The sequence below is a fragment of the Ranitomeya imitator genome, chromosome 3 (genome assembly GCF_032444005.1).
Source record: "Ranitomeya imitator isolate aRanImi1 chromosome 3, aRanImi1.pri, whole genome shotgun sequence".
Taxonomy (NCBI): Eukaryota; Metazoa; Chordata; class Amphibia; order Anura; family Dendrobatidae; genus Ranitomeya; species Ranitomeya imitator.
Window position 1 is genome coordinate 13843923 of NC_091284.1, and position 19194 is coordinate 13863116.

The following is a 19194-nucleotide window of genomic DNA, read 5'->3' on the forward strand; positions in this document are numbered from 1 at the left end:
TTGGCATTTATTATTTAAGGCTGATACACAGATCAGCACGCATCTCCCCTGACGAAGCCTGGTCCGCCGGGCGATACGCGTGGGGCATCACGTCACCAGGTGGTATTTATATGGGAGGTTTCTCCTGCTTATATGGTGTGTCTCAGTTGTACTATTATGTATAGGTAACCCGTTTTGCCGTTTTGGCTTGTTGCTGTTTGGTCTAACTGCCTAGGACATTTTTGTGCGCTTGTTATTGTCTGCCTGCTCTGTTGTAGCTGCAGCCATACGAGCTACTTTTTGCACTGTCCTTTTGGCATTATATTTTTGCGCTACACCCCATGAGCCATTGGTTTCCTTTGGGTTACCTGACTGTACTGAGTTACTATATGTGTTTCCTGTGTGTTCTTGATGTTGTTTTCATGTTTTTAACTATGTTTTTATGGTCTATGTTGTGTGTTTTGATCTGTGAATAAAATCAGTCTATGTTTATATTTGTTTATTTTTGTATTTACTTATTGGATGGTGTGCATTTGTGTACAGTAATACCTTTTTTCTTGGTTTACAGGCTTCCTCTGGTGAGCACATGGAGGGCTGTGCGGCCCTCCAAAGAAATGCCACCCCACACCATTACTGACCCACTGCCAAACCGGTCATGCTGAAGGATGTTGCAGGCAGCAGATCGCTCTCCACGGCGTCTCCAGACTCTGTCACATCTGTCACATGTGCTCAGTGTGAACCTGCTTTCATCTATGAAGAGCACAGGGCGCCAGTGGCAAATTTGCCAATCCTGGTGTTCAGTGGGAAATGCCAAGTGTCCTGCACGGTGTTGGGCTGTGAGCAAAACCCCCATCTGTGGACGTCGGGCACTCAGACCATCCTCATAGAGTCGGTTTCTAACCGTTTGTGCAGACACATGCACATTTGTGGCCTGCTGGAGGTCATTTTGCAGGGCTCTGAGGTAGCGGTCCTGCTGCTGGGTTGTTGCCCTCCTACGGCCCCTTCCATGTCTCCTGGTGTACTGGCCTGTCTCCTGGTAGCGCCTCCAGCCTCTGGACACTACGCTGACAGACACAGCAAACCTTCTTGCCACAGCTCACATTGATGTGCCATCCTGGATGAGCTGCACTACCTGAGCCACTTGTGTGGGTTGTAGAGTCCGTCTCATGCTACCAGGAGTGTGAAAGCACAACCAACATTCATAAGTGACCAAAAAATAAGCCAGAAAACATTGGTACTGAGATGTGGTCTGTGGTCCCCACCTGCAGAACCACTCCTTTATTGAGTGTCTTGATAATTGCCAATAATTTGATGATAATGTCTGTAAAGCGCTGTGTAATATGTTAGCGCAATATAAATATTATTATTATAATTTCCATCTGTTGTCTATTCCATTTGCACAACAGCATGTGAAATTGATCATCAATCAGTGTTGCTTCCTAAGTGGACAGTTTGATTTCACAGGAGTTTGATTTACTTGGAGTTATATTCTGTTGTTTAAGTGTTCCGTTTATTTTATTGAGCAGTGTATATGAATGTATTAGAAAAAAGTATAGTTATGTCCACATGTCATGGAGAATGCCTGGGATTTTCGGTCCTGCGGCCGTTACCATCACTATCTGCTCCTCCTGCAGACTGGATGACATTTCATGGTGACGGGTTCCCGTTACTGAGGAAAAGACCTAAATAAAATGTCTCCCTTTATCAATCACATACAATGTGTCACCTTTATTATATTCTGAATAAAAAGAAGCCCCAGAACGTCGTCCTGAGAGCCGCGATCCGGCTGTGCGGAGCTTGTATTAGTGATGAGTGTTCATCGTTCTGCCGCACTCGGATGTAGGATGGCAGGTCTATGGTTTCCATCACTATAATGCGGGGGTCTCCAACCTGCAGCTTGTGGGCCCTAGACGTGTGGCTTGTGACTGTCTACTAGATCTGGTGCATCACGCTGGCAGCGTACTATGAAGCGATGGTCTCCAGATGGTGATGTTTGTGAGTCGCTCTGCACAGAATAGCAGATCTGGGTGTGCAGATACTGGCAGAGAGAAATAAGTATTGTAAGCTGGAGATCGGATGATACTAATCACAGGAAGCCTGAAGCTGGAGACCATTGTATGGAGAGAGTGCCTGATACAGGAACATTCAATAGGGGTAAAGTGGGAACGCCTGGAGGTAACATACTGCCTATAAGGGAGGGGGACACATGGCCTCCGTGTCCTTTCTGTGACCATCATCAGAGGTAATGGTGCATTCTGATAGTCACTACTGTGGGAGGCAGGATGTGGCTGCGATCATCTCACAGAGATAAATGTGACTCAAGATAAGAAAGGTTGGTATAAGGGGGTATGCGCTAATTTCTTATTCAACACTTATCCTTAGGGAAAAGTCCTTAATGTCAGATAGATGGGGGTCTGGCACCTGTTAGCAGCTCTGGTAGAAGTCAGATGTTCTGCAGCTCAGATCACATTTACTTCCATAGGAGCAGAGCTGCAGTACTGACAATGGCCACTACCTAGTGTATGGCGCTGTTCTCACTCCTCACACTGTGTACATCCGGCAGCCAGTAACAGAAGATCCAGGCGAGGACGAACATCCGGCCGCTGACCCCCGACTACGATACAATATGGAGGACCGATCTGTAGGATTGTAACACTTTCTAATATTTTGCAGGTAGATATAAAGAGTTGTCCTCCATCGAGACGTCTCAGGTACCTGCTGTCTGACCCAAGAAAACAACCCCCGACCAGATGTGGCCATATATATATATACACATACATAAATACTTACATACATACACACACACATATATACATACACAGTACAGCCAAAAGTTTTGACACACCCCATTTAAAGATTTTTCTGTATTTTCATGACTATGAAAATTGTACATTCACACTGAAGGCATCAAAACTATGAATTAACACATATGGAATTATATACTGAACAAAAAAGTGTGAAACAACTGAAATTATGTCTTATATTCTAGGTTCTTCAAAGTAGCCACCTTTTGCTTTGATGACTACATTGCACACTCTTGGCATTCTCTTGATGAGCTTCAAGAGGTAGTCACCGGGAATGGTTTTCACTTCACAGGTGTGCCCTGTCAGGTTTAATAAGTGGGATTTCTTGCCTTATAAATGGGGTTGGGACCATCAGTTGTGTTGAGCAGAAGTCTGGTGGATACACAGCTGATAGTCCTACAGAACAGACTGTTAGAATTTGTATTATGGCAAGAAAAAAAATCAGCTAAGTAAAGAAAAACGAGTGGCCATCATTACTTTAAGAAATGAAGGTCAGTCAGTCCGAAAAATTGGGAAAACGTTGAAAGTGTCCCCAAGTGCAGTGGCAAAAACCATCAAGCGCTACACAGAAACTGGCTCACATGAGGACCGCCCCAGGAAGACCAAGAGTCACCTCTGCTTCTGAGGATAAGTTTATCCGAGTCACCAGCCTCAGAAATCGCAGGTTAACAGCAGCTCAGATTAGAGACCAGGTCAATGCCACACAGTTCTAGCAGCAGACACATGTCTACAACAACTGTTAAGAGGAGACTTTGTGCAGCAGGCCTTCATGGTAAAATAGCTGCCAGGAAACCACTGCTGAAGACAGGCAACAAGCAGAAGAGACTTGTTTGGGCTAAAGAACACAAGGAATGGACATTAGACCAGTGGAAATCTGTGCTTTGGTCTGATGAGTCCAAATTTGAGATCTTTGGTTCCAACCACCGTGTCTTTGTGCGATGCAGAAAAGGTGAACGGATGGACTCTACATGCCTGGTTCCCACCGTGAAGCATGGAGGAGGAGGTGTGATGGTGTGGGGGGGCTTTACTGGTGACACTGTTGGGGATTTATTCAAAATTGAAGGCATACTGAACCAGCATGGCTACCACAGCATCTTGCAGCGGCATGCTATTCCATCCGGTTTGCGTTTAGTTGGACCATCATTTATTTTTCAACAGGACAATGACCCCAAACACCTCCAGGCTGTGTAAGGGCTGTTTGACCAAGAAGGAGAGTGATGGGGGCTACGCCAGATGACCTGGCCTCCACAGTCACCAGACCTGAACCCAATCGAGATGGTTTGGGGTGAGGTGGACGCAGAGTGAAGGCAAAAGGGCCAACAAGAGCTAAGCATCTCTGGGAACTCCTTCAAGATTGTTGGAAGACCATTCCCGGTGACTACCTCTTGAAGCTCATCAAGAGAATGCCAAGAGTGTGCAAAGCAGTCATCAAAGCAAAAGGTGGCTACTTTGAAGAACCTAGAGTATAAGACATAATTTCAGTTGGTTCACACTTTTTTGTTAACTATATAATTCCACATGTGTCAATTCATAGTTTCAGCAGAAAAAAAAGGAAGAAGTAAATCTCCAGCGTGAAACTTGGATAAAAGTTCAATTTATTTAGACAAATCTATTAAAATCCTTGTTTCATAGTGGTACAGCAAATGATAGGGTACATGATACGAGCAACGCGTTTCGACCTGTTTAGGTCTTAATTATGGTATGGTATGTGGTCAGAGCAACAAAACATATATAGAAAAAATTAAACACACATCAGCAGCAATTAGAATCAAGCAAAAGCAACAAAAAAAACAAAAAAAAAACTGGTGCACTAGTTAAAAGTCCCAACATTGGTACACATACAATTGACATACAATGATTCATAGAAAAACGAAGTAATAGCATTAAGACATTGTATAGAAAGATCCAGATCAAATTAACAATGGAGATATATGTATTACCACTGAAGTTTATGCAGAGGAGAACAAGAGAAAGAAAAAAAACACACATTATTTTAATTGTATTGTAAAATCAAATATTGCCGTTTATTCAGACCCAACGAGGTTCTAGTCTGCAGTTTAAAAATCCTGAAGGATCAAGACCTTACGTCTGAAATCCCTTCCTCAACTCAGTTTAAAGACCTTTTCAATGCCCATAACACGAAGGCCGGCCTCACACTACCGTGTTTTACGGACGTAAGAGAGGTGCTGAAAATACGGATTGCAAACGGTACAATGCTTCTCTATGCCCCTGCTCCTATCTGCCGTATTTTACTGATCCGCATTATACGGCTTTCTACGGCCGTAGAAAATCGCAGCATGCTGCGTTTGTCACCGTATTGCGCAAAAAATACGCCAATGAAAGTCTATGGAAGCCAGAAAAATACGGATTACACACAGACCAGCAGTGTGACTTGCGAGGAATACGCAGCGGTGTTAGCGAGAAAAGCCGGTAATTCAGTGCAGTGTACAGTAAAATCACACTGACAGCTTACAGTAGAATAGGTAGAATAAATGTGTACACATAGAATAGATATATATATATATCTATATATATATATATGTCAGTGAGACAATGACCTATATTTACCTTCATTTGCGGTGATGCGCCCTCTGCTGTTTGTCCTCATATGAACTCAAGCCTGGGAGCTTTCTAGGAAATTTCCCACGATCTAGGAACAGCCAGCAGAGGGCGCCTCACCGCAAATGAAGGTAAATATAGGTCATTGACCTACTTTACCTACATTCTCCGGGGTTTTGCAGACATGCGCAGCGCTACATTAGCAGAGCTCCTGGCTGTAAAATATTTTAACCCCTTCAGATGGATCTACATCGTGGGACCTTACAGATCTTCAGAAGGTATGTATATTGTTGGTTTATTATTTTTTCTTTGTTACAGATCGAGGGTCTTCAGAAGGATCGAGCGTAGAATAAAATATTACAACAACCTTTGTTTTTATTTCGTTAAAATACTTTTAAATAATGTGTTTGTGTATTTTTTAACTCTTTCATACTATTGCATTAATAATAGATAAGTGTCATAATTGACGCCTCTCCATTATTAATTTGGCTTAATGTCACCTTACAATAGCAAGGTGGCATTAACCCTTCATTACCCCATATCCCACCACTACACGGGAATGGGAAGAGAGTGGCCAAGTGCCAGAATAGGTGCATCTTCCAGATGTGCCTTTTCTGGGGTGGCTGGGGGCAGATGTTTTTAGCCAGGGGGGGGGGGGGGGGCAATAACCATGGACCCTCTCCAGTCTATTAATATCTGCCCTCAGTCACTGGCTTTACTACTCTGGCGGAGAAAATTGTGCGGGAGCCCACGCCAATTTGTTTCCACCATTTAACCCTTTAATTTAATAGCTAGAACGTCCAAATTTTGCATATACACACTACTAACATTAGTAATGTGGAATATGCAAAAAAATGGGGATATGAGATGGTTTGCTGTATGTAAACCAGGTCTCATATCATGTCGGGTTTAGGAAGGAGAAAGCAAAAGCCGGTAATTGAATTACCGGCTTTCTGCTATCTCGCGCTGTATGAAGTAATAATATATATACATATATGTGTCTCACTGACATATATATATATATATATATATATATATATATATATATATATATACCTATTCTATATGTAGACATTTATTCTACCTATTCTACTGTAAGCTGTCAGTGTGATTTTACTGTACACCGCACTGAATTTCTGGCTTTTCTCTCTAACACCGCTGCGTATTTCTCGCAAGTCACACTGCTGGTCCGTGTGTAATCCGTATTTTTCTGGCTTCCATAGACTTTCATTGGCGTTTTTTTGCGCAATACGGTGACAAACGCAGCATGCTGCGATTTTCTACTGCCGTAGAAAGCCGTATAATACGGATTAGTAAAATACGGCAGATAGTGTCGGGGTCGTCACGACAATACCCTTCATCCACTAGTCATTCCAAATCAGATTAGGAGCATGTTGGTACCGGATAAGAATGAGTCAGACACAATGCTGGTTCAAACTCATTGCACGCTCGTGTGTAACGTCACAGCAACAACTGAACTTTATTTCCTAAAACACAATATTACATGATCCATTGGGGGAAGGTGTGCAGAGGGCGGGGATAGGCGGGGGTTAAGCAATGTATCTAGTATTCAGTCCTTCTGATTGGCTCTGGCATCTTCTGATGAATCTTCCTTTGTCCACATCTTGTTAAGTTTCGAATTCCAGAAAAATGTTACTTGTCCTTCTGGAATGTGCAACTTGTTCCTTCATCCTGAAAGTGGGGCAAAGGTGAATACTAGCAGCCATCTTAAATACAGTTAACTTTGCATTTGGCAAGCAAAGGGAAAAACTTATTGTTTCACAGCATAAGAATATATAAAAGTACAAAAGTGTATAAAGATAAATATATTTTTACCTTGACAATCCCCCCTAAACACTAAGTTTTTCCCTAAAAAGAAAGTTCCTTTGAGACTGTCCATGTGATGGGGAAAGGGGAGGTGGATTTCTTCATCCAGACACCTCAGAAGCTCTCCCCTTGTGAGAGGCCTCCAGGCAGCTGAACCCTTCACTAGCTTCACATGGAGTTCTCCCGCTGTCCCTAAACTAAATCTCTTTGCATCATCTGAGAGTAAAGGGTTTTGTCTATCTTCTTGAGGGGAACATACTTAGGGATTTCCCCCGGATCAGTGCCATCGCACTCTAGTGAGTCTACTTCTTGGTTGAGGAAGGTGCCAGTCGGAGTTGCCTCAGTGATAACCTTTTTATACAGGGGAAAAACACAACAGAGAATTATCGATCCAACTACAAGGAGAGCAATCAGTATTAGACAAGCTTGTTGAAGGAATCCTTTGAGCCCACCCAACCAGCCGGAAAAGAAAGATGTGTCTACTCCAGCATTAGTCTTTAATTCTGCTGCTAACCCATTTACCTTTCTAAGGGCTATCATGGTCTTTCCATTTACCCCAGAGTTCTGAGGGATATAGGTACAACATTCCTCTCCCACCATCCCACAGACTCCTCCTTTCTCAGCTAAGATCATATCAAGGGCTGGTCGGTTTTGGAGGGTCATTCTAGTGTAAGGGCTCAATTCCTCAACTATACCCTGGAAGGCATCACAGGTAAAATTGACAAACCTTTGTTCACTGTAATATATATAATTGATCCAATCAACATTTTTATTAATCTGCACTTGTGGATTAAAGAAGCAAAGCTAGCATAGATCTGGTTCTGGGCCTTAAATTGGTCAGGCACCCCCCTTGGCACTCCAATGCCATCGACATATACCAATGGATTTTCTTCATAACTCATGTGGAGCTGATCGAGACTTCTCCTCCTTCGGGTATATTCATCAGGTGTCTCTGGATCCCAAGGTAAAATCTTGAACTGCATAGCTAGTTTAACAAGGGTGCATTGACCTGTCCAGGCATTAGGCAACCTAGGACGGAGCTTACCATCTCCACATAACCAATAAATGTCGCACATATACTGTGTATGATTAGCTAGCAAATCAGTATCTAGGGAACTGTTCTCTTTACAGAAACCTGTCTCGAAGACCCCTACTGGTGTGCCTGTACTGTCGTGGGAATTATAGCAGGTATAATTATCAGCTAACACAGTTATCCCCCCTGGGACCTTTAGTTTAGGTGCTTCATGAATTAGTGGGACATAGTCTGAGCAATCAGTGGGCTTTAGACCAGTAGCGTAGCTACCAGGGGGGCAGAGGGTGCGGTCGCCCCGGGCCCCTTGCTCTGAGGGGGCCCACTCAGAGTTACTGCAGCTGTTAACTATGCCGGCTAATGCAGCACTCCGATGTAATTCTCTCCACTGTAGTGTGGGGAGACATAATCTCCCTGCACTACCGCTGTCTGTTGTATAGCACACGCCCCCATTGCACCCTGTGTGACTGCACCAGAGCTCAGAGCACTGGCTGCTGCTTCTTCCTGCCGGAGAGGAGCAAGACAAGAGAAGGTGGTGCTGTGAGTATTTAGAGCTCGGGTTGCTGCGTGCAGGGGGGTTGTGTCTGTGCAGTGAGGAGGGGGCAGGACGCTGCTCCCCTCCTTACAAGTCCTGGATTGTTTATTTTCTTGTAGTGGTCTTGTAGCTGAGGCAGGGCACCATTGACAAAATTAAAAAAATAGTGTTTTAGTAGCCCATTGGGGCTCAGCCACATGTTGGTTCTACTGAGAACCATTATCCAGAAGAACCAAAACTGTTTTTTCATTTTTTTTTGCTGCTACATTGAAGATCGATAAATGCCTGGAATGTTTGGGTGTAGCAGCTGTATATTACACACTGTTTGCTAGTGGTACTTTAAAGTCTCACTGTCTATCTATCTATCTATCATCTATCTATCTATCTATCTATCTATCTATTATCTATCTATCTATCTATTATCAAATTATCTATCTATTATCTATCTATCTATTATCTATCTATCTATTATCTATCTATCTCATATCTATCTATTATCTATCTATCTATTATCTATCTATCTATCTATTATCTATCTATTATCTATCTATCTATTATCTATCTATCTGTCTATCTATCTATTATCTATCTATCTCATATCTATCTATTATCTATCTATCTATCTATTATCTATCTCATATCTACCTATTATCTATCTATCTATCTATCTCATATCTATCTATTATCTATCTATCTATTATCTATCTATCCATTATCTATCTATCTATTATCTATCTATCTATCTATCTATTATCTATCTATTATCTATCTATCTATTATCTATCTATCTATTATCTATCTATCTCATATCTATCTATTATCTATCTATCTATTATCTATCATCTATCTATCTATCATCTATCTATCTATTATCTATCTATCTATCTATTATCTATCTATTATCTATCTATCTATTATCTATCTATCTGTCTATCTATCTATTATCTATCTATCTCATATCTATCTATTATCTATCTATCTATCTATTATCTATCTCATATCTACCTATTATCTATCTATCTATCTATCTATCTCATATCTATCTATTATCTATCTATCTATTATCTATCTATCCATTATCTATCTATCTATTATCTATCTATCTATCTATCTATTATCTATCTATTATCTATCTATCTATTATCTATCTATCTCATATCTATCTATTATCTATCTATCTATCTATTATCTATCTAGCTCATATCTATCTATTATCTATCTATCTATCTATTATCTATCTCATATCTATCTATTATCTATCTATCTATTATCTATCTATTATCTATCTATCTATTATCTATCTATCCATTATCTATCTATCTATTATCTATCTATCTATCTATTATCTATCTATCTATCTATCTATTATCTATCTATCTCATATCTATCTATCTATCTATTATCTATCTATCTATTATCTATCTATCTCATATCTATCTATTATCTATCTATCTCATATCTATCTATCTATTATCTATCTATCTATTATCTATCTATCTATTATCTATCTATCTATCTATTTATCTATCTATTATCTATCTATTATCTATCTATCTATTATCTATCTATTATCTATCTATCTATTATCTATCTATTATCTATCTACCATATCTATCTATCTATCTACCATATCTATCTATCTATCTATCTATCTATGTATCTATCTATCTATGTATCTATCTACCGTATCTATCTATCTATCTATACACACACCCCCTGTGACTTGGTCCTGTAGCCGGGGTGAGGGTCCTATCATCTCATATTGTAAATCCAGGGTGGCAAGCATGAAAACCCAATTATATAAGTTTTTATAAAAAAAAAATAATCCCCACAAAGTTAAGGATGAATATATGATAAAGAGCCAAATAGAAGAAAATACAAAGACAGTAGGTGCGTATAGATGATCACATATAGACCCCTGAACGTATACTCAGTCTGGACATCAAGACCCCCCAAAGGCAGAAAACGGAATAAAAGAGAAGACCTACCAGGGGGTGCACTTTCTTCTTTACATGAGTAATATTTTACCTTTCTCTCTTCTGATTCCCTCTTTCTTTCCGGTCCCCTCTTTGGGGTCTTGTCCAGACAATAGTATTTCTTTTAGGGTTACCTGGGTACATTAATGGAGCTATTCACATACGCTGGCCTCTATACACACCCACTGGCAGTTTCTGTTTTCTTCTATTTAGCCCTTTGTCATATACATCAGGACTGTGCAAGTTGTAGCCCACAAATAGGGACCGACAGAGACCAGAATCAAAGGCATGGGAGCTACAGCGGGGGCCATTATACAGTGTTAGAGCTAATTCGGGGGTCATTATACAGCGGATGAGCTAATGCAGGGGTCATTATACAGTATGGGAGGAAATGTAAGGGTCATTATACACCATGGGATCTAATGCGGAGGCCATTATACAGTACAGTTTAAAGGCTACTGTGGGGGCCATCATACAGTATGGGGACCTATATACAGTGGGGGCTACTGTGAGGGCACAAAAGAGACATTCTACTTTGTAAATGTCCCAATGATGGCATTATTATGTGAGGCAATATGAGCAGCATTGCTTTTGTATCACACAGCAGGAGCAATAGTAGGGACACATGCAACAGCAGTGGCTCAGTATTGGGTTGAGTAGTTTGTGCAGGTCGGAGATAGATGGGTACTGGGCTGGAAATGTGAAAGAGGTCAAATTTGTCTTTGTTGTTATCTCTGCAGAGGAGTCCTGGCTGGAGAAGTCATCATATTGGTCTGAGTAAGGTGTAAAAGTGAATGATAATCAAAAAGAACATCACCTGTAAGTTATTGTCTGTAACTGTATTGTAAACTCTTGTATATTCTGCAGCACTGGTATCTACCATTATCACGTCAACATATGGCGGTAATATCAGTATTGTTTTTTGTATAGAGATCTTTTCAGTTACAGCACTGTAATCTGCTGAGGTTCTCCTATAACCACGAATAGAGTGCGCCACCTCAGTTGCAATCAGGGCTACTGGTTAGGGGCCCACTCAGATTTTTCGCCCCCCCTGAGCTGAACCCCTAGCTACGCCTCTGCTTTAGACCCTTCAACAGATTCATAACACAGGCAGTGGTATTGTCATCAGGAAAAAACAATGCATGTGTGTATAAATGTGTATTTGCTGCAGCACAAGCAACACATCCTACAGAGATATTCTGAACTCTTACATTGTATCTTACCCATTCTAACCATAAATTTGTCCTTGGGGCTGTTTGTGTTTCTATGGAGAAAACTTCTTGCCAACTGAGACCTGGAATGGGGATTACTTCGTTAACTATATTTTGCACCTGGAGCTGTATATGGCCTAAATTCCCATAGTATCCACTATTAAACACATTATGAAAATATCTTCCCAGCACAATTGTTATCTCTGGTAACACATATACAATACTGGATAATTCCCTCTACCACCCGCTGAGTCTCGGGGCACTTGACTACATCGCAGAAATCAAATCACCAGATATTTACCGGGGCCGTTAGGTTTACCCAGAGAATAGTGGCACCGGAATTCTTATTTACAATAGGGGCCGGGGAGGTAGGGGCGAGGATGACCCCTGGCCCCAGGACCAAAAACAACAACAACAACATTTTCCTTCGATCATCACTGTAAGCGCCGGTTCGGTCTCATTTGCAGTCTGAAGCGTGGATTCAGGTGCTCTTTCCTTCACGTTTTACTGACATAGCTTTTCACGACCATAAAACCACCAGGCTTCAAATTGTGACCAATATCGGTTTCTGCTGAATCTGGAAGGGAAAAAGAAACTAAAACATGAGTGTTAGCAACATTTTTACTAAACTGAATAACATATTGAACAGCACAGTCAATTTCTTCTGACAACTACTGAGACTGAAAATTTACAACTGAGAACCTAGCACAAAACAATATCTCATATGGGGACAGGCCATAATTTGCCTTAGGGGTAGTACGAACGTGTAAGAGCCCTGGCCCTGGAGCCGTAGTCTCCAGCATCATTTTGGTCAATTGTCCCTTCAGTGTGCCGTTCAGCCTCTTAACTTTCCCACTGAATTGTGGAGAGTATGGAGGGCTACAGTGGATCCAAGCATTGTCAGGACCTCCTGATACACATGAGAAGAAAAGTCCGGGCCTTGGTCACTTTCAACAACTTCTGGAACACTATATCTGCATATAACTTCCATCACCAGTTTCTTTGCTGTGATCTTTGCAGTCACGTTGGTAACGGGGAATACTTCTGGCCAACTGGAGAACATGTCGACAACCACCAGACAATATTCATACCTTCCAGACTTCGGCAACGTGATGAGGTCCACCTGGAGCCTTTGGAAAGGATAGTCGGGATTAGCAAGGTGCTTCGGGGGTACACGTTGAAGTTGACCGGAATTGCAGGTCTGACAGATACCTCGATGTGTGGGCCCATGCTCCCACGTGGCAATAGCAGGGTACATCTGCTTAGGGAGACACACAAGTTGGTCCTTTTTCCAGCGACCATGTCCATACGTGCTCCATCAGTTTTCCATTGCCTCACTTCTTCCTTTGGAGACATTCTCTGCATCGTCATTAAGCAGTCTCGCGGGGTCCGACAGAAGACCTCAGTCTGTCATAGATCATCAGGTTCCTGTAGAGTCAGTGTTTCTTGTAACTGTTTACGCTGAGAGCGTGTGGTCACCATAGCTGGTATGGTCTGTTCAACAGGCAGAAGAGCAGCGGCTTTTGCTTGCATATCCGCACAGGCGTTACCACCAGTCTGTGGTCTGTTCCATGGTACCGTGCTCCTTAACTTTGATAATGGCCACCTGGGTAGGTAATTTGATTGAGTCCATGAGGGCTTTAACAGCTTCAACATTCTTCACTGAGTCCCGGCGGTAGTAACAAACCCTCGATTGGTCCATAGGGCTCCGAAATCATGAGCAATACCAAATGCATACTGTGAGTCCGTGTATATTAGCCCGCCTGTCCTTGGCCAAAGTACATGCAGTAGACAGAGCCTGACGTTCTGCTTCTTGTGCTGACAATGAGGGAGAGACTGCAGCTGCGTGCACTACAGTGTCTTCTGTAGTAACAGCGTATCCGGTGTGGAATCTGCCAAAATCATCACCATATCTTGAACAGTCTTTCAAGGGCCTTGTAGAGAGGCTGCATTATGCGGGATGCGTCCGGTATTCACTGACAACAATAAGTACATAGTCCAAGAAAACGCTGGAGCTCAGTCTCATCCTTTGTAGCTGACGGCTATTTTTCTTTCTTCTGTGAGGTGTCTGGCACCCTGAAGGAGACAGTGACCCAAAAATATCACTTGACCAAGGCAGAAACGAAGTTTCTAGGCCGAAACCCGACAGTTCAGATCTGCCAGATACTTGTGAAAACTAACAGTGGCAACAATGGCTTCCTGCTCTGTCTGTGCACACAACAAAAAAAAAAAAAAATTACCCACATACTGAAGCAGCATAACATAGGAATATTCTAACTGCCAGGGTTAGACACACTATCCCCCCTATTTTTTTTTTTTTTTTTAACTGATTGGGAAAGGACATGTGAGATACACATCTCATTATACTCATCTACATAGGGGTTATATAACATAAATACCATCTGACCATCATCTTGGCTCACCAACTCTCTAGGTCTGCTCAGGTGCACTTATACATCCATCATATTCTCTTTGTCTGTATATTGGGAAAGGTTTGTTCTCAGGGTCAGCCAATTATTTTAGCGTAGCTAGCTAGTCAGAGGGCTTCCAGGGATAATACTCCTGTATCTGTCTTACACTACCTGATGTGGTTGGTTCTCTGGTGGTGGGAGTGACTAGATGACCGGTTGGGGGTGACATGACATGCTGGTCTACAGCTCCTTCCCAAAAGGATTACTGTCAGCTTACTCCCAAAGCAAATGTCCCCACTACCCACAATCCTGTGTCAGCTTTTTATATCACTACATGTGATCTTATCTGGACAGGAATCAGTGTAATTCACTTAGGTTGTAGCACAGATTATACAAGTATTTCTCCAGTCTGGGTTTGTCTGACCGCAATATTTACAAGTCCATCTGTCCTGTCTTGGTCTGAAAACCAACATGGCGAGAGAGATCTCCAGACACAGGGTTAAAATGAATATTGGAATATGAGACTAGATTTGTGTAAGGGAGGGGGAGCTGGAGCTGAAGTCTTCTGCTTCTTGGGCCACTGATAAGGAAGCGAGCTGCGAGTTGTGTCCTTGAAGCTGCGAGGGGAGGGTGTTATGTCTGCTAATGAAAGGTGTAATGAAGGCAATCCAGAGACACAGTGTGCCTAGCGATCCGAGCGCACACAGTGATCTGACAAATACCAAAAAACAAAAGAACGAGCTCTGAGACGTGGAAACTCTGTAGACTGCACACCTGATCCTATCCTAAACACAACTAATAGCGGCTGTGGATTGCGCCTAGCAACTACCTATGCAACTCGGCACAGCCTAAGAAACTAGCTAGCCTGAAGATAGAAAAATAGGCCTGACTTGCCCCCAGAGAAATACCCCAAAGGAAAAGGCAGCCCCCCACATATAATGACTGTGAGTAAGATGAAAAGACAAAACGTAGGGATGAAATAGATTCAGCAAAGTGGGGCCCGATAATCTTAGACAGAGCGAGGATAGTAAAGCAAACTTTGCAGTCTACAAAAAACCCTAAAGCTAAAACCACGCAAAGGGGGCAAAAAAGACCCACCGTGCCGAACTAACGGCACGGCGGTACACCCTTTGCTTCTCAGAGCTACCAGCAAAACAAAAGACAAGCTGGACAGAAAAAAAGCAACAAAATAGCAAAAAAGCACTTAGCTATACAGAGCAGCAGGTCACAGGAACAAACAGGAGAAGCTCAGATCCAACACTGGAACATTGACAAGGAGCAGGGATAGCAGCATCAGGCGGAGTTAAGTAACGAAGCAGTTAACGAGCTCACCAGAACACCTGAGGAAGGAAGCTCAGAAGCTGCAGTACCACTTGTGACCACAGGAGTGAATTCAGCCACAGAATTCACAACAGTACCCCCCCCTTGAGGAGGGGTCACCGAACCCTCACCAGAGCCCCCAGGCCGACCAGGATGAGCCGCATGAAAGGCACGAACAAGATCGGGAGCATGAACATCAGAGGCAAAAACCCAGGAATTATCTTCCTGAGCATAACCCTTCCATTTAACCAGATACTGGAGTTTCCGTCTAGAAACACGAGAATCCAAAATCTTCTCCACAATATACTCCAATTCCCCCTCCACCAAAACCGGGGCAGGAGGCTCAACAGATGGAACCATAGGTGCCACGTATCTCCGCAACAACGACCTATGGAATACATTATGTATGGAAAAGGAGTCTGGGAGGGTCAAACGAAAAGACACAGGATTGAGAACCTCAGAAATCCTATACGGACCAATAAAACGAGGTTTAAATTTAGGAGAGGAAACCTTCATAGGAATATGACGAGAAGATAACCAAACCAGATCCCCAACACGAAGTCGGGGACCCACACGGCGTCTGCGATTAGCGAAAAGTTGAGCCTTTTCCTGGGACAAGGTCAAATTGTCCACTACCTGAGTCCAGATCTGCTGCAACCTGTCCACCACAGAATCCACACCAGGACAGTCCGAAGACTCAACCTGTCCTGAAGAGAAACGAGGATGGAACCCAGAATTGCAAAAAAATGGAGAAACCAAGGTAGCCGAGCTGGCCCGATTATTAAGGGCGAACTCAGCCAACGGCAAAAAGGACACCCAATCATCCTGGTCAGCAGAAATAAAACATCTCAGATATGTTTCCAAGGTCTGATTGGTTCGTTCGGTCTGGCCATTAGTCTGAGGATGGAAAGCCGAGGAAAAGGATAGGTCAATGCCCATCCTACCACAAAAGGCTCGCCAAAACCTTGAAACAAACTGGGAACCTCTGTCAGAAACAATATTCTCAGGAATGCCATGCAACCGAACCACATGCTGAAAGAACAAAGGCACCAAATCAGAGGAGGAAGGCAATTTAGCCAAGGGCACCAGATGGACCATTTTAGAAAAGCGATCACAGACCACCCAAATGACTGACATCTTTTGAGAAACGGGAAGGTCAGAAATGAAATCCATCGAAATATGTGTCCAAGGCCTCTTTGGGACCGGCAAGGGCAAAAGCAACCCACTGGCACGAGAACAGCAGGGCTTAGCCCTAGCACAAATCCCACAGGACTGCACAAAAGTACGTACATCCCGTGACAGAGATGGCCACCAGAAGGATCTAGCCACTAACTCTCTGGTACCAAAGATTCCAGGATGACCAGCCAACACCGAACAATGAAGTTCAGAGATAAGTTTATTAGTCCACCTATCAGGGACGAACAGTTTCTCCGCTGGACAACGATCAGGTTTATTCGCCTGAAATTTTTGCAGCACCCGCCGCAAATCAGGGGAGATGGCAGACACAATGACTCCTTCCTTGAGGATACCCGCTGGCTCAGATAAACCCGGAGAGTCGGGCACAAAACTCCTAGACAGAGCATCCGCCTTCACATTTTTAGAGCCCGGAAGGTACGAAATCACAAAGTCGAAGCGGGCAAAAAATAACGACCAACGGGCCTGTCTAGGATTCAAGCGCTTGGCAGACTCGAGATAAGTCAAGTTCTTATGATCAGTCAATACCACCACGCGATGCTTAGCTCCTTCAAGCCAATGACGCCACTCCTCGAATGCCCACTTCATGGCCAGCAACTCTCGGTTGCCCACATCATAATTACGCTCAGCGGGCGAAAACTTCCTGGAAAAGAAAGCACATGGTTTCATCACTGAGCAATCAGAACCTCTCTGTGACAAAACCGCCCCTGCTCCAATCTCAGAAGCATCAACCTCGACCTGGAACGGAAGAGAAACATCTGGCTGACACAACACAGGGGCAGAACAAAAACGACGCTTCAACTCCTGAAAAGCTTCCACAGCAGCAGAAGACCAATTAACCAAATCAGCACCCTTCTTGGTCAAATCGGTCAATGGTTAGGCAATGCTAGAAAAATTACAGATGAAGCGACGATAAAAATTAGCAAAGCCCAGGAACTTTTGCAGACTTTTCAGAGATGTCGGCTGAATCCAATCCTGGATGGCTTGGACCTTAACTGGATCCATCTCGATAGTAGAAGGGGTAAAGATGAACCCCAAAAATGAAACTTTCTGCACACCGAAGAGACACTTTGATCCCTTCACAAACAAAGAATTAGCACGCAGGACCTGAAAAACCATTCTGACCTGCTTCACATGAGACTCCCAATCATCTGAGAAGATCAAAATGTCATCCAAGTAAACAATCAGGAATTTATCCAGATACTCACGAAAGATGTCATGCATAAAAGACTGAAACACAGATGGAGCATTGGCAAGTCCGAACGGCATCACTAGATACTCAAAATGACCCTCGGGCGTATTGAATGCAGTTTTCCATTCATCTCCTTGCCTGATTCTCACCAGATTATACGCACCACGAAGATCTATCTTAGTGAACCAACTAGCCCCCTTAATCCGAGCAAACAAGTCAGATAACAATGGCAAGGGATACTGAAATTTAACAGTGATCTTATTAAGAAGGCGGTAATCAATACACGGTCTCAGCGAACCATCCTTCTTGGCTACAAAGAAGAACCCTGCTCCCAGTGGTGATGATGATGGGCGAATATGTCCCTTCTCCAGGGATTCCTTCACATAACTGCGCATAGCGGCGTGTTCGGGCACGGATAAATTAAATAATCGACCTTTAGGGAATTTACTACCAGGAATCAAATTGATAGCACAATCACAATCCCTATGCGGAGGTAGGGCATCGGACTTGGGCTCTTCAAATACATCCTGATAATCAGACAAGAACTCTGGGACCTCAGAAGGGGTGGATGACGAAATCGACAAAAATGGAACATCACCATGTACCCCCTGACAACCCTAGCTGGACACCGACATGGAATTCCAATCCAATACTGGATTATGGGTTTGTAGCCATGGCAACCCCAACACGACCACATCATGCAGATTATGCAACACCAGAAAGCGAATAACTTCCTGATGTGCAGGAGCCATGCACATGGTCAGCTGGGCCCAGTACTGAGGTTTATTCTTGGCCAAAGGTGTAGCATCAATTCCTCTCAATGGAATAGGACACCGCAAAGGCTCCAAGAAAAACCCACAACGTTTAGCATAATCCAAATCCATCAGATTCAGGGCAGCGCCTGAATCCACAAACGCCATGACAGAAAACGACGACAAATAGCATATCAGGGTAATGGACAGAAGGAATTTGGACTGTACAGTACCAATGACGGCAGACCTAGCGGACCGCTTAGTGCGCTTAGGACAATCAGAAATAGCATGAGTGGAATCACCACAGTAGAAACACAGCCCATTCAGACGTCTGTATTCTTGCCGTTCAACTCTGGTCATAGTCCTATTGCACTGCATAGGCTCAGGTTTAACCTCAGGCAATA

General features: G+C 43.1%; 1 protein-coding gene across 4 annotated transcripts in view; it reads right to left on the reverse strand.

Moving 5' to 3' along the window:
• Nucleotides 1–1035: 1035 nt before the first annotated feature.
• The window catches only part of LOC138672487 (uncharacterized), a 210263-nt gene continuing 192104 nt past the window's right edge, over nucleotides 1036–19194 (reverse strand). For 2 of the 4 annotated variants that reach the window (XM_069760507.1, XM_069760505.1), the window contains exon 7: nucleotides 11123–12498. Coding sequence is in view for 1 of the 4 variants with exons in the window: in XM_069760508.1 (XP_069616609.1) it covers nucleotides 1627–1661 (35 nt within the window). In the remaining 3 variants the exon portion in view is untranslated. Of the gene's footprint in view, nucleotides 1662–11116; nucleotides 12499–19194 lie in introns of those variants that run through there. The other 2 variants (XM_069760508.1, XM_069760509.1) reach the window with 2 other exon arrangements.